Source organism: Colias eurytheme, chromosome 30, assembly GCF_061535395.1.
Source record: "Colias eurytheme isolate Ceu_HAF_F1 chromosome 30, ilColEury1 Martin Lab GWU primary, whole genome shotgun sequence".
NCBI lineage: Eukaryota > Metazoa > Arthropoda > Insecta > Lepidoptera > Pieridae > Colias > Colias eurytheme.
The window spans coordinates 5,583,986-5,597,883 of NC_143009.1; the positions used below are offsets into that span (position 1 = coordinate 5,583,986).

A 13,898-nucleotide genomic window follows, 5' to 3' on the forward strand; every position below is an offset into this window, starting at 1 on the left:
ACAACCCCCCTTTCCAACACTATAACGATTACGCACCAATCAAACCACTTACGCGATATCACTGAACCGTGCAATCGAAACACGACTCTAAAACAATATAATTAAGGTTTACAATACACGCGCTGCTTGTGACCTTACGACATTATAAAGATAGTTAGTATAAGGAAAGTATACACTTCATTTACTACTTAAGCTTGGTGCACATTCCTGTTTAGGACGTCGATGTTAACGGTTAAGGATAATTATTTATACTAACTACGTAATACATAAAATAAACTAGTCTTGCACGTGGTTTTGTTTGCGTTAAAATCATCCATTTCAAAGGTCAAAATATACACATTAAGTACTTCAATTATATTATGTAATCTATTTAAAGGTCTACAGTATTTTCATCATAATTGTTTGAGCGGTTTAGCTCCAAAACGATTCAGACAATTGCATAGATAAACAAAACTAGGTATTGTGCTATAATAATAAATACTTACCCAGATTTTCCCTTCTCCACCATCTCTGTAGTTTCATCTGTAAATAAATAAAAGAATAAATAAAATTTAATAAAAAGTTAAAACCTATATTTAAGTACTTTTAAAATCAATAACTGTATTCCGTTATATATATTTTTTTCCTTATTTATATTAATAAAACAGGCATTAAAATTGATATTTTGGTTTAATGGCATTCAAATGCTTTATAAATATAATTCGTCCCGCCTCGTGATCGAATTTTTTCTATTCTTTATAAATTTATATTAAAACAGGCATAAGCCTATCAAATGATAAAAAGATAAGATCACTGCCTAATTAGTTACAAAACTTAACTTAGTTAAGTACATAAAAATAACTTACATGATAGTGTCGTCCCGTCAGCCATTACCAGTCATCACTTATCACTCAAATGCTCTATAAACAAAGAAAATAATATTTTAGGTCATACCACAAAAGTGTTTTGTTTAAAAATAAATAACTTTGCCACTTTTAATTTTTTCAAAATTGCAACAAAATCGACACAATTATAAAGCAAGGCAGATGCCAGATAGCCCAGATAGTCAATATTTTTACCTTTCCCACTATTGCACGCCTCATAAGCGAAGCGTTGAGGTGGGTACTACTGTCACTTCGCGCAAAACATCTGATTTTTTTTAGAGTGCAAGAACATTTATCTGTATTAGTATAGATAAATGTTCTTCAAAACATATTTTTATTATAAAGTTGAAGTTTTGAGAAGAGTTTGTTTGTTTGTTTGAATGTGCTAATCTCAGGAACAACTGGTCCGATTTGAAAAATTCTTTCGGTGTTAGATAGCCCACTTATCGAGGAAGTCTATAGGCTATATGTCATCACGCTAAGACCGACAGGAGCGGAGCAATACGGGTAAGGAATAAAGTTTATAAAAAGGATTACATATCAATTATCATCATGCCACTAGCTGACCAGACACACATACATTTTTATGCAACAACACCCTTATAGATTAGGGGTGTAAAAAAAGAAAACATTTATTCGCAGATCTAACAAAGACACATTTAAAAAGTTATAAAAATTGGTCAAGCCGTTTTCGAAGACACCACTAATGCAGTGACTCAAGAACTTTATATATGTACCTACAGAAAGAATTATAATTATTAAAAAAAATATCTTAGATATTCAAATATGTTTCTTATCAATAGCAAATATTTAAAATAGATACACTGTATCATCTCAAGATAACGAATATCTTTTTATTTTTCAAACAATACTATTTTCAAGATGTGATTACAAACAAACAGTATAATAATAATTTTATTCCTTATTTTTAACATTAATTTATTTATTTATTTATTTATTTATTTAAACAATTAGATTACAGAGATCCATTAATGTTAGTACGAGACTTATTAACTAATGTTAGTAAATATTAAAAATATACTAATTATTATCAGATGGTGAGGCACCTTATGCATAAACCTGTCGCTTTGAATGGACAAGTTCACGCACAAAGTGTCCCATGAAAGATGACATATATCTCTCTGAAATGATCATCATGAGACTGTTGCGACTGCGCCGCACTCTATCTAGAGTAGACGCTGTTTTTCTGCGTATAATTGCCCAGACATCGTCAGTATGCGCATTTGCGAACATTCCAGACGCACTGCAGTAGCGAGGCAGTCCCAACAGCATTCTAAACGCATTATTATACATGACACGTAAGGCATTAAGCGATCTATCAGTATAGTTAAACCATAGACTACCCGTGTAGAAATTTTGACAGTAGGCTTTAAAAAGCGTGATTTTCACTGGATTACTACAACGGGCAAATCTACGGGCCAACATATTACATCTGATCGCCAATGCCCTACGCTCACGCTCTATATCTACATTATCCTTGAGGTCATCAGTAAGCATGTGTCCGAGATACTTAAACTCTTTAACTCTTTCAACTGTTAAAGCGTAAAGAGATATGTCAGACGTACATTTCCTATGCTTACCAACGTCCCCAAAAACAATGCATTTACATTTAGACACATTATAAAGCAGACCGTGAGCAGCTACATATGTCTCACAGACTTTGAGCATCTCAGAAATGGCACTTGCAGTCGGAGCCAGCAATACCATATCATCGGCATAGCTTATGTTGTTACAACTGATACCTCCGATCCGGCAACCAACCCTCATATTGCTGAGTTCGACAACAAGGTCATTTACGTACAGATTGAACAACTTAGGCGACGACAGTCCCCCTTGTCTTACACCGCATTCTAACACATACGATTCGGAAAAATCGTTAGACCATTTTACAGTATTCCGTTGGTTGGCATACCAATACTTAAAAACATTAAGAATGCTAACTGGTAAACCCCTACCCTCCAGCTTATTCCATAAAACATCGTACGACACGAGGTCAAAAGCCCTGGAAAGGTCTAGAAAACAAGCGTACACTGGTGTTTTACGCTTGGTATAGTATTGTACAGTGTGCTTCAAGCTTAAGATTGCACTTTCAGTGGAAAGTCCTGGTCGAAAACCAAACTGTGCATCATGTAAGTCCAAAAAACTGTTTAATCTCGCATCAAGCACACTGTCCAACACCTTAGCCAAAACTGTAGCAAGAGATATGGGACGATAATTTCCAATGTCGGAAATGTCACCTGTTTTGTTTTTTAAAATAGGTACAACGATTGTTTTCATGAGATCTGCTGGCAGATAGGAGTGCCTTATACATAGTGTGTAAAACATCGAGAGTAGCTTAGGCAGATGACAGCCCGCATATTTTAAATGCTCGATACTGAGCCCGTCATGACCCGGAGATTTACCCTTGCTCATATTCTTAATAATTGACTTAATTTCATTTGAAGAAATAATATGAAACAGAGGTTCATCTCCACGCCCTCCAGACTCCACATTCACTATCCTATTAGATGGTCCAAGAGGTGACTTTACTGTAAAATGATCCTTGAACATCATAGCGATTTCTTTTGGATCATTCTTCCCACCCACACTCACAGGTAGACCCGGCTTAGCATCTAGTTTACGAGTGGATTTCCAAAATTGTATAAAATTTTTAGAAGCTTGATGTTCGGCTAAAATATCCATCCTAATTTGGTCTTGATTATCTTGACACCACTTCAAACGACTTTTAAATATTTTTCGAGTAGTGCACATTTGATCATAGATAATCCCTGATTGTGGACGCCGGTATGATAACCACAACCTATAACTAAGCCTGGCCTCCCGGTGAGCATTCCTCACATGTTTATTCCACCCACATAATTTTTTAGGCTTATGGGTACGCGCTGGCTGAGGTTCTGGATGAGATAAAATTGCAGATTCAGATAAGCAATGAACAATTTTACTGTATAATCTATCCAGAAATTGCATATGTTCAGACAAAGAGCATGAACCGTGACTGCAACCGATTAATTCACGGGGAAAAGCAATTTCTTTTAATTTGCTATCACATAGCTCCCGGTAAGCATCAATTTCTGAGTTACTTCTTTCACCCCAGTTAACTTTACTGCGAGGCATGTCACGCATCACACTCTTAGTTCTTACAACACCTAAATCACACGTAATGAATAACGGCAAATGATCCGACACATATACATCTTCTTTAATACTCACGTTAGCAATAGTGTGCCACGCTGTTAATGAAACAATGCAATGGTCCAGCCAACGTCTACACCCATGAGCCTCGCTAACAAAGGTATAGTTATTTACAGATTCGCCTAATTTTAAAACATCAGCACAAATCAAAGATTGTTCAGAACAAAAGCTAATTAGTTCTCTATAAAATAGCTCGTGCGGATGAGCGTTAAAATCACCGAGAATAAATATGCACTCAATATCATTGCTCACAACAATAGCATTTATTTCACTAAGAATCTCAGTGAATTCAATTAAATTATGACTAGAGTCGGTTGGCATATATACTGAGAAAACTATAATAGAACGGTCCTTAATATTAGCCTTAATTGCAACCAACCGTGAGCTATTACACTTTATTACAGAAACTGAATCAAAAACACCAACCTTCCAGAGAATAGCCACTCCCCCATATGGCCTACCTGTGAGTAAACCCTTGGATGTATCTACTGCTGATTTACCGGTATATTCAAAATCGCAAGAAATCGACCCAAGCAATGGTATATCATGGGGCAGTAACCATGTCTCCTGTAAGGCAACCAAATCTGACTCGTTACATATACTTCTAATATTATCAATAGAACGCTTAAAAGATTTGCAATTAAAACTAGTAAATTTACAATGTAATTGGTTTTTACCATCCATACTAAAGATATTTAATTGACTTTAACAATACTAGACTTCGTTTTGTATAAAAATTGCACAAAACGCCTGAATGTAATGCCGTTTGGCCAGAATGAGTCATTCATAAATAAATCTAATTTATTTTTCGGTACAAATAACTTGTATGCATTATATTGTTTTTTACTTCGCATATTAATCTTTTTTAGAGACACAATTTCACCCGTTTTATCTTTAATGTAGTTTATAATATCACTCTCATTCGTTTCCATGCTGACATTAGATATAAACAGCGGCACTTTAAGGTTCGCAGCCCTAAACTTATCGTCCTTAAGAGGTGATGCACATCCTTTTTGCCCTAATAATTTATATTTTTTTGACGATTTCTTACGAACTACCTGCCAATCATCATCCTTATTAGATTTGTCCCTTTCAAGACAATCATAAACTGTCGCAGGCGCATTCGTCATCACATTGTTCTGGTTAAGCGAAGACAGTTTGTTATTAGCAGTCGATGACTCATTACCGGCCCGAGCGCAGCAGCGGGGCGATAAGAAAGAAGTCGCGGCAGTTTTATTGCACGAAACCGCAGTGCGGGCCTCAACATGCGCTTTCCCGCTCTCTCTTCCAAGGACACCGATGCCACTATTACCTTCGCGCGCTGTGTCAGAAACCGCGGTAGCTGTTGTGGCCTCCACGTGCCTAGTGCTCGATGTCTCATCGTACTGCTGGTGCGTAAAAGAGACAAAATCTTCAATAGCATCGGTTGACAACGGTGTTGACTGATTTGCGTTTTTTGTAAGATTATTACAGTTGGAACCGATTAATGTTTGAGATTCGTGTGAGCGTAATTCTTGTGTGTTGGACTCACTGTAAATAAAACAAGCACTATCCCTATGGCACGCTCCCCCTCTCCTGGTATTTATATTCCTGCAGGAATCTGTTAGTGAGCCGTGTCGCATGCTGTCTACCTCCTGCTTCAGTGTGTTAAATTTGTCAACGGTTACAACTTTCTCCTCTAATAAGTTCAGTTTCGTTTGTAAGTATAAAATATCCTTGAGGATTCGTGTTGCATCCACATGATCAAAAGTGACTGGTGGGAGTTTATGCAGCTCTTTCGCAACAAATATAGGAAAACATTCCGAATTGTTATTTTTCATAATGCAGATAATGTCATCCAGGTCTCGGGACATTTTCTTGCTTCGTTCTTTTCTACGAGGTGGTAGCTTTCTTGCGTTAGGTAGCGATGTAGATAATAACGACTTAGCTTTAGCAATGTCATCAGCCGAAAAAGAACTAGTACACAGCTGATGAATACTGTCTTCATCCATGTAATCCAGTACATTTTTTAGAAACGATAATAATTCATTAATCACGATGTTACAGTTCGCGCACTTAAGTATATCAGAGGTCATTGTCCTCGGCACTAAATCAGCGGTCACAAAAAATGCGTCCGTGCGTAAACGCGCACAGCTGATCACTGGTTCACTAATGGTTGATTTTATGCAAATCTACTATATAAAAATAAGTCGGGTTTTCCTTCCTGACGCTATAACTCCAGAACGCACGAACCAATTTCCACGGTTTTGCTTTCATTGGAAAGGCCTCGGGCTCCGTGAGGTTTATAGCTAAGAAAGGGTGTCTCTAGTGGCGAAACGGAGTCCGCCTGGTTTGCTAGTCATTCTTATATTTTATTTCAAAATTACGTCATTGAAACAATATCATTAAATAATATATCATTAAAATAGCTTAAGATTATCTAATTATCTTGCCAATGCAGATATTTTTAATCCATTCGAGATATAACATATTTAAAAGTCTGTAACTAAGTGAATTAACTTTGTAAAAATATATCAGGTAACAATAATAATTTGAATGCAAAACTTTGTTTGTCTGTTACTCCTACACTACTAAACCACATCACCAATTAGGATGAAATTTGGCGTACAAAATAGCTGAACAACTAACTTCAAACTTATCTACATTTCTAGTAAGAAACAACCTCTAAACAGTTAAAATAGGGGTATGAACGTTTTTGCTAGTGGTTAGTCTATGAAAAAAGCCACAGGGCACAACATGTATGTAATAAATTTCACACAACAACTAGTCCAAACATAGATAAAACAACAAGATAACTGATAAGCATATTTTAATAATTATTGTTATTTATTATCTGTATGAAAAACAGAAACAAAAGGTATGATATAATATTACTGGAAGAACAGCTGTGGTCATTTAAAACCACAATTAATGTAATGATAGTTTGATTAAACATGCAATTTTAAAATAGTTGTAATCAAGAGATTAAAATTGTTAATAAATGGGTAGATTACAAATATCTTGTTAACCATGGGTTAATAATATTGTAAAATCGTATATAATAATGTATATACATAGATAAATCTGTGGTTTTAGTTGCTATGCAATAATAAAGTTAGCCTAAACATGATAAATATAAGTTTAAATAAATATCCATATAAAAATGTAGTTGGCCTCTCTATTTGTGTTTGCGCCAATTTTTTATGCAAATTTTGACGTAAAGCAGAACTGATCAATTCACTTTTACTTTTAAACAATTTCATGTTTTTGTTATTATAAAACGTATATAACACTTGTTGTTATTTGTCACTTAACTTATAATAGGATACTTACAGTTCATAAAGAGACGTTGTTGACCCTTATTTAGGACACAAACACTTCTAAACACTAGCAAAATGCGGAATTATCAATAAATGCAATTAATAACATAATCAATTGTCTTTGTACCATTTACAACACTTTTTACTGAAGACCACTCGTTAGAGGTTATTAATTCGAATGATGGAAATGTATTGGAATAATAAAAAACTCTGAATTTATTGATATTACACTAAAAATACAATTTATTCGGAATTTTAGGTTTAGATGGAAAGGCTGATTTCGAAATCGGATGTCTTTGTGACGAACAGCTGACAGATGACACCATACGGGTCGTTCAAAAATCTTATTGAAAACAAGCGAGTTAATATTCATCACATCATCACATCATCACATGAAATTAATTGTATGTGTGAATATAATACAATCTAATACAATATACTGCTCTTTTAAAACGAACAATAATGTTTAAATGTGCTCTTGTTTTATTATTATGAAATTTGCTGATAAAATTAGCCGTTAGAAAAAAAAATGTTGTGTGGTTTTATGAAACCACGGTAAAAGTGAAACTGTTCGAACGGTTCCGAACACTGCTTTGTGTAGCGCATGTCGCGTGCCGAGTAGGTATACCTACTCGGCAGCCGCGAATCGCGATACACGCGACATGCGCTACTCAGACCAAAAAGTTTGAGACGATGTAATAAAAGTTTCACTTTAAAAACATGTGTAATGAACTATTTCAGAACGAATATTACATAAAAACTATGAGTCAAAGTCAATCAAAATTGACGTTTACGCTTGATTAGTTATAAATTTCAATAGGAATTGCCGATTGATAAAGTGGGCGGTATATGTACAATAGTTGAAAACTAAATAAAATAATTAAAAATAAAAGTTTCGTGGTGTAAAAATGTCGGCGAACGTAAATGTGTGTGATATTGGAGACGACGTGAAGGAGGTTCTAAAGAAGTTTCGATTCCAAAAACATGAATCGAACTCTGCACTAATTTTGAAGGTAAATGCTAATAATTTCCTGATATTTACAGTTATGTTGTGTTTAGCAGAACATTAAGCATATGTTTAGGTTTTAACATTTATAGTATAGTTATAATTCAATTATTATGACGACTTATTTAAACATTAAGAATAGGTATACATACAGAAATATAATATTTCGACACAGATATATGTACATCCATTTGTATGAAATTCCTATAAAGTGTACAAAATCATCCATCTATAATTACCAGTGCATTGAAAATGCATGTATGTAATTTTAATATTCTTGTTACACAAAGTTAATTATTGCACGGAAATGTTTTATCAAACTGCATCATCATTAATCACTAATTCGTCATCGTTTGTAATTTTCCGACAAGGAAATGATTAGTAGCCTACTAATATTATAGTGAAAAGCCACTATTATATTATTGCACGCCTCATAAGCGAAGCGTTGAGGTGGGTACTACTGTCACTTCGTGCAAAACATCTGATTTTTCAAACTTAAAATGTCTTTATGTATCATACATTGCACTTGTAAGATAATACATACACACACATATTAAGAAAAAACACTATTTTTAACGTTCATGATATTTTTGATGTCATTTTTGTTATTTAAACTAGTTAAAAAACAGTTTAAAAAAGTTCTGTCTTGGACGTCCGTGTGTCTGTATGTGCGGATCCTTTTTCTTGTTAACACGATAGCGACCGAAATACTTTACTAATCGAGTCTTTTTTTTTCTCTTACGCTTGAGTATGCTCAGGAATAGAACCCTTTCATTTTTCAGGGTCTGATTCGATGTGGTTTAATTGTTATTAAATAAACAAAAATAATAATTAATAAATATTTATTAAAAAAAAATTATGAGGCGTGCACTTTTGGAGTTTCCAAAATTATTTATATATTTATATTACATTTAATTAAAGTCAAACCTGAAACCATATAATATAATAATAAATTGAAAGTACAACTTGTTAGGTATGCTTTATGGTTAAACTAGCTTTCCGCCCGCCGCTTCGCCTTTGTCTAAAACCTAATAAATTATATACTATAACCTTCCTCTTGAATCACTCTATCTATTACAAAAAACCGCATCAAAATCCGTTGCGTAGTTTTAAAGATTTAAGCATACATAGGGACATAGGGACAGAAAAAGCGACTTTGTTTTATACTATGTAGTGATATGCACCAATTTGATGGAGTATCTATGGATAACAGAAAATCTGGTGTCAAGTTTAGAGTTTCCTTTAAATAAATACTGATTTAAACAAGCATCACGATGGAAACAAAATTCAAATTCTAATATTTATTCATTGAACTAATCAAAATACATAATTCACCATTCCATTAGAAGATAAGACAATAACTATAGGTTCAGCTTGTTGTTATAGTGGTAGTATATCTATACTAATATTATAAAGCTGAAGAGTGTTTGTTTGATTGCGCTAATCTTGGGAACTACTGGTACGATTTGAAAAATTAGTTTGGTGTTAGATAGGAAGGCTATAGGTTAGTGATAGTATATTAATAATAACTACACATTTATAAATTTCAGGTGAACAGAGAGAAACAAACACTGGAAGTTGATGAAGAGGTACACAATATAGAGCTGGAAGAGCTGCAGGACACCCTGCCGTCACACCAGCCCAGATTCATTGTGTATAGGTAAGTCACAATACAGTACGATTCAAACTTAGTGGCGGCTCGGAACATCGAATGATCTGATGCAGAAAACAATTTTAGATATTACCGGATCGTTAAGGGTCGGATACCTGCGCACTCGTGCATTCGCAGCTAACTTCCGAATTAAGTTCCGCCGCCATTAAGTTTGAATCGAACTGTACTAGGTTTTAACTAGCTTAAACATTGTGTTATCTTTTTTAATTTGTCATCAAATTGTGTATGATTTTATGCAAGTTTTAAAATTGTATATACATATTATGTTTTCCTATGACCACTTTGCTGTTAAGTAAATGAGTAATATAATGTATGAGTTGTGTTTCAAAGCCACTAATAAATAATAATTTAATCAAAATTGTAGCGTGGACGTTTTTTATATATCTTAGATTCTGCATTTACACACATTATTAAAAAAATATTGTTATTAAGTTTTGTGTAGAATAACAAACATGACTCAATATTTTGATTAGTAGTAGAAGAATATTTAAATATATTATGTTAATATTAATGACTATAGTAGAGCCATTTTAATAGGCAACATTTGACAGTTCAACAAAATTCAACAACGTAACCTAGTAACGACAACATAGAATAACATGATATTTCTTTCTGTTAGATCTGCACATTTGCTTAACTTTTTTCAATAACGATTACATATTTATAATAATAATGACCGAAACAAGTAATTTTAAGATTTCATTTTACTGATGAACCATTCTAAACATAATAAACAATTTCTGAATTGAAGAACTAACGTCGCTACAATTTTGTGTCAATAAACCTTTTTTATTTTTAAATACCAGAGATGTTACTCTAAAAATCGAGATCTGACGTCTAGAATCGAATGCATTGATTACTTGTGAATAAAAATCATCATAAATTAATAAATTCGATTTACAAATGTTTCAAATCCGTATCGATTAATTCACTTTAATCGATGTTTTTAAGCAGGTTACCTCTCTTCGAAGATAAAATTGATAGACGTCAAATGTTGCCTATTAAATTGGCTCGACAATAGCTGTGCCCTGCGGTTTACATGCAGAGCTCCGCTCCTGTTGGTCTTAGTGTGATGATATATAGCCTTCCTCGACCAATGAGTTATCAAACAATGAAATATTTTTTCAAATCAGACCAGTACTTCCTGAGATTAGCGCGTTCAAACAAACAAACAATTCAGCTTAATATTAGTATACATAACAAGTTGTATATGCATGTGAAATTATTTCCATTAAAATTATATTTTCAGTTATAAATTGGAGCACAATGACGGCAGAGTATCGTTCCCCATGTGTTTCATATTCTACACACCACGCGATGCACACATGGAGCTTCAGGTAACTATTATATTGTATCAGGTTCTTCTCCATAGATACTGCTTTCCAAATCAGTGGTAAATGTTAAAAATATGTTATGACGATTCGAAAGTGCTTCTAGAAGTCTAATTGAATAAATAAATGTTTGAGTTTGAATTATTGTATTTACTAGCTTTGCCTGCAGCTTCGCCTGCGTAATTAAAGGAAACCCACATAGTTCCCGTTCCCGTGGGATTTACGGGATAAAAATTATCCTATGTGTGTCAAATTTCATGAAAATAGGTTCAGCAGTTTTTGCGTGAAGGAGTAACAAACAAAATACAGACTCGTATTTATAATATTAGTAGGATTAAAAATAATGTGATATTGTGAATAGTGAAAGAATATTAGTAACTAGACGGCGCGGCGGTATGCAAATTGTACAATAATAATAATATGTATATCTACATATATGACTAAGCATAATTTTGAGTGCTACGAAATTTCTTTCTCCAAACATTTATTAAAAATTAGCTGCGTCCCGCGGTCAAGTTAAATCAAATTGCACATAGCATGCAAATCCAATTTAAAATCGATTCAGTAGTTTTGCAGTCCATCGCGGACAAACAAAGTGCCACATACGTTTTATATATATAAAGATTTTTAGTTGATGGGTAGTAAATATTAATATAATATTATTATTATTTTTTGAGTGGCTGACAACACCAAATTGAAGTTATTTGAGCAGTTTTTAACAAAAGATTAAGAGAATTCTAGCCCATCAAAAAAAATATATGTTATTATTCATCATATTTCGAAGACCGTGGACGGACTCGATACATAATTGGACGAAATCGGTTCGATAGAAAATAATTGCAAAGATTGGTCTTAAAATCATCATTAAACGATTCTATGTCTTTATTTTTTTGACGTACGGGTCTGCAATTTAAAACACGAAGTCCACATATTCATACCTGAAACTCTAACGAGTCATATTTCGCATATGACCCACACTTTTCCTTAAATCACATATTTTCTTATTATTTTCTTCTACGACCTAGCCCCGCCAAGTAACAGTGATATTGCGCTCTCGTTTGCGCACACTGTCCAATTGTATGGGAGTAAAGGAGAGCGCAATCACTGTTAAATTTGCTCTTAACAGCCCCTTAATACATATTTGTTCTCTTTTTCAGGTAATGTACGCGGGCACACAGCGCGCGTTAGCCGCGGCGGTTGGAGCGCCGCGTTTATTGGAAGTGCGCGAACTTGACGAGCTCACTAACGAGTGGCTTAACGATAAGTTGCGGAGGTAGAGATGGGATGAGATGAGAGGTGGAGTGAGATGACGTGAGGTGGAGTTATATGTATAGAGCGTAGGAATGAATGTGTTTAGGAGTAAGAAAGTTAATAAAAAGAGTAGAGAAGAGTCGGGAAGAGATGTGATTGGAAGTTAAAAAATTTTATAGAGTTGGTAGAGATGGAATAATAAACTTGTTTAGTATGATATATTTAACGTTTACATGTACCATATACTTATGAATACACAAGTATGTGTCAAAAATAAAGTAATATATTATATAGGAGAATATTAAAGATTAAAGAAGAGAAGAATAGAGTTGAGAAGAGATTAAATAAATAACACTATATACCTACAATAGATTTATGTACTAATGCAATAACATTTTTATAAATTTATTAAAAAAAGAAGAGTTGAAAGGAGATAGGTATGAGTTATTTTGCTGCGTGTCGATTGTATGTGGTTAAAATTATATATTTTTGTATATTATTTTTGCTGAAAATTATAATTGATATCTTGCTTTTTACAGATGTTATAAGAAACGAATTTTAAGTTTAGCTTATATTGTAGCTTCAGCTAGCTAAATAATTTGTGTTTTACTCAAATCGGTTCAGTAGTTTGTTTACGAAAGAATAATAGTTACATTTTCATATGCAAATAAATTTTCGATCTTATATATTCCTACGATTTTCGATATCTAGCCTATTTATAAACTTTTTGAATAGCGTGAAAATGATACCTCGAAAATTACTGAATTATTCCGGATGTGTTTTTGTATGCGGTAGATACGTATTGTATTGTGTGGGTAATGTAATGCGTAATATACACAAAGTTGTAGTAATAATTATTATTGGTTACAAATACCAATAATAATTATTAATTATAAATTGATTGAGCAAGATTTATTTTTATATTATTTTTATGAAATAACATTCCGATACTTGCCCATAATTTTCCTCTTTTATCCAATTTTGTAATTTTTTAAATGCATATTATATTTAAAATAATTTCACCAAAATTAGATTTGGCGTCACTGCTCCTATTGCACCGTTGTGCATTTACATCAAACGAATATAGAGCTAGAGCATTATTTCGTGATCTTTTAGTGGAAACGAAAATTCGTATTCAGTGTTGTTCAGTATTAGAACATTGCAAAGAATATTTTCGAACGCACTAAGTACAACGAAAGAATGCTCTACGCCTGTTTTCACTAAAAGAATTTTACATAGTGTGGTTAGAATGAGCATTCGCTC

The 13,898-nt window shown here is 33.5% G+C and overlaps 2 protein-coding genes across 2 annotated transcripts in view; one reads left to right on the plus strand and one right to left on the minus strand.

Moving 5' to 3' along the window:
* Window positions 1-7,659, minus strand: part of ATP7 (copper-transporting ATPase 1) — a 65,950-nt gene extending 58,291 nt beyond the window's left edge. The window contains exons 1-3 of the mRNA XM_090118690.1: window positions 7,389-7,659; window positions 846-899; window positions 486-522 (exon numbers count right to left, since the gene is read on the minus strand). Of these exons, the coding sequence (XP_089974816.1) occupies window positions 486-522; window positions 846-870 (62 nt within the window). The 5' untranslated portion in view covers window positions 871-899; window positions 7,389-7,659. The remainder of the gene's footprint in view (window positions 1-485; window positions 523-845; window positions 900-7,388) is intronic.
* A 541-nt stretch (window positions 7,660-8,200) lies between these two features.
* On the plus strand, window positions 8,201-12,963 carry GMF (Glia maturation factor). Its single transcript, XM_090118587.1, has 4 exons — window positions 8,201-8,388; window positions 9,932-10,041; window positions 11,303-11,390; window positions 12,542-12,963. Exons 1-4 carry the CDS (start codon window positions 8,284-8,286, stop codon window positions 12,659-12,661), a joined length of 423 nt encoding a protein of 140 aa, XP_089974713.1. The 5' UTR covers window positions 8,201-8,283; the 3' UTR covers window positions 12,662-12,963.
* The last annotated feature ends 935 nt before the right edge of the window (window positions 12,964-13,898 follow it).

Excerpts from the sequence above, each read along its gene's own strand:
- GMF (XM_090118587.1), top strand. The coding sequence starts at position 8,284 with ATGTCGGCGAACGTAAATGTGTGTGATATTGGAGACGACGTGAAGGAG. Across the intron at positions 8,389-9,931 it reads ACTCTGCACTAATTTTGAAG|GTGAACAGAGAGAAACAAAC; the intron begins GTAAATGCTAAT and ends TATAAATTTCAG. Across the intron at positions 10,042-11,302 it reads CCCAGATTCATTGTGTATAG|TTATAAATTGGAGCACAATG; the intron begins GTAAGTCACAAT and ends TTATATTTTCAG.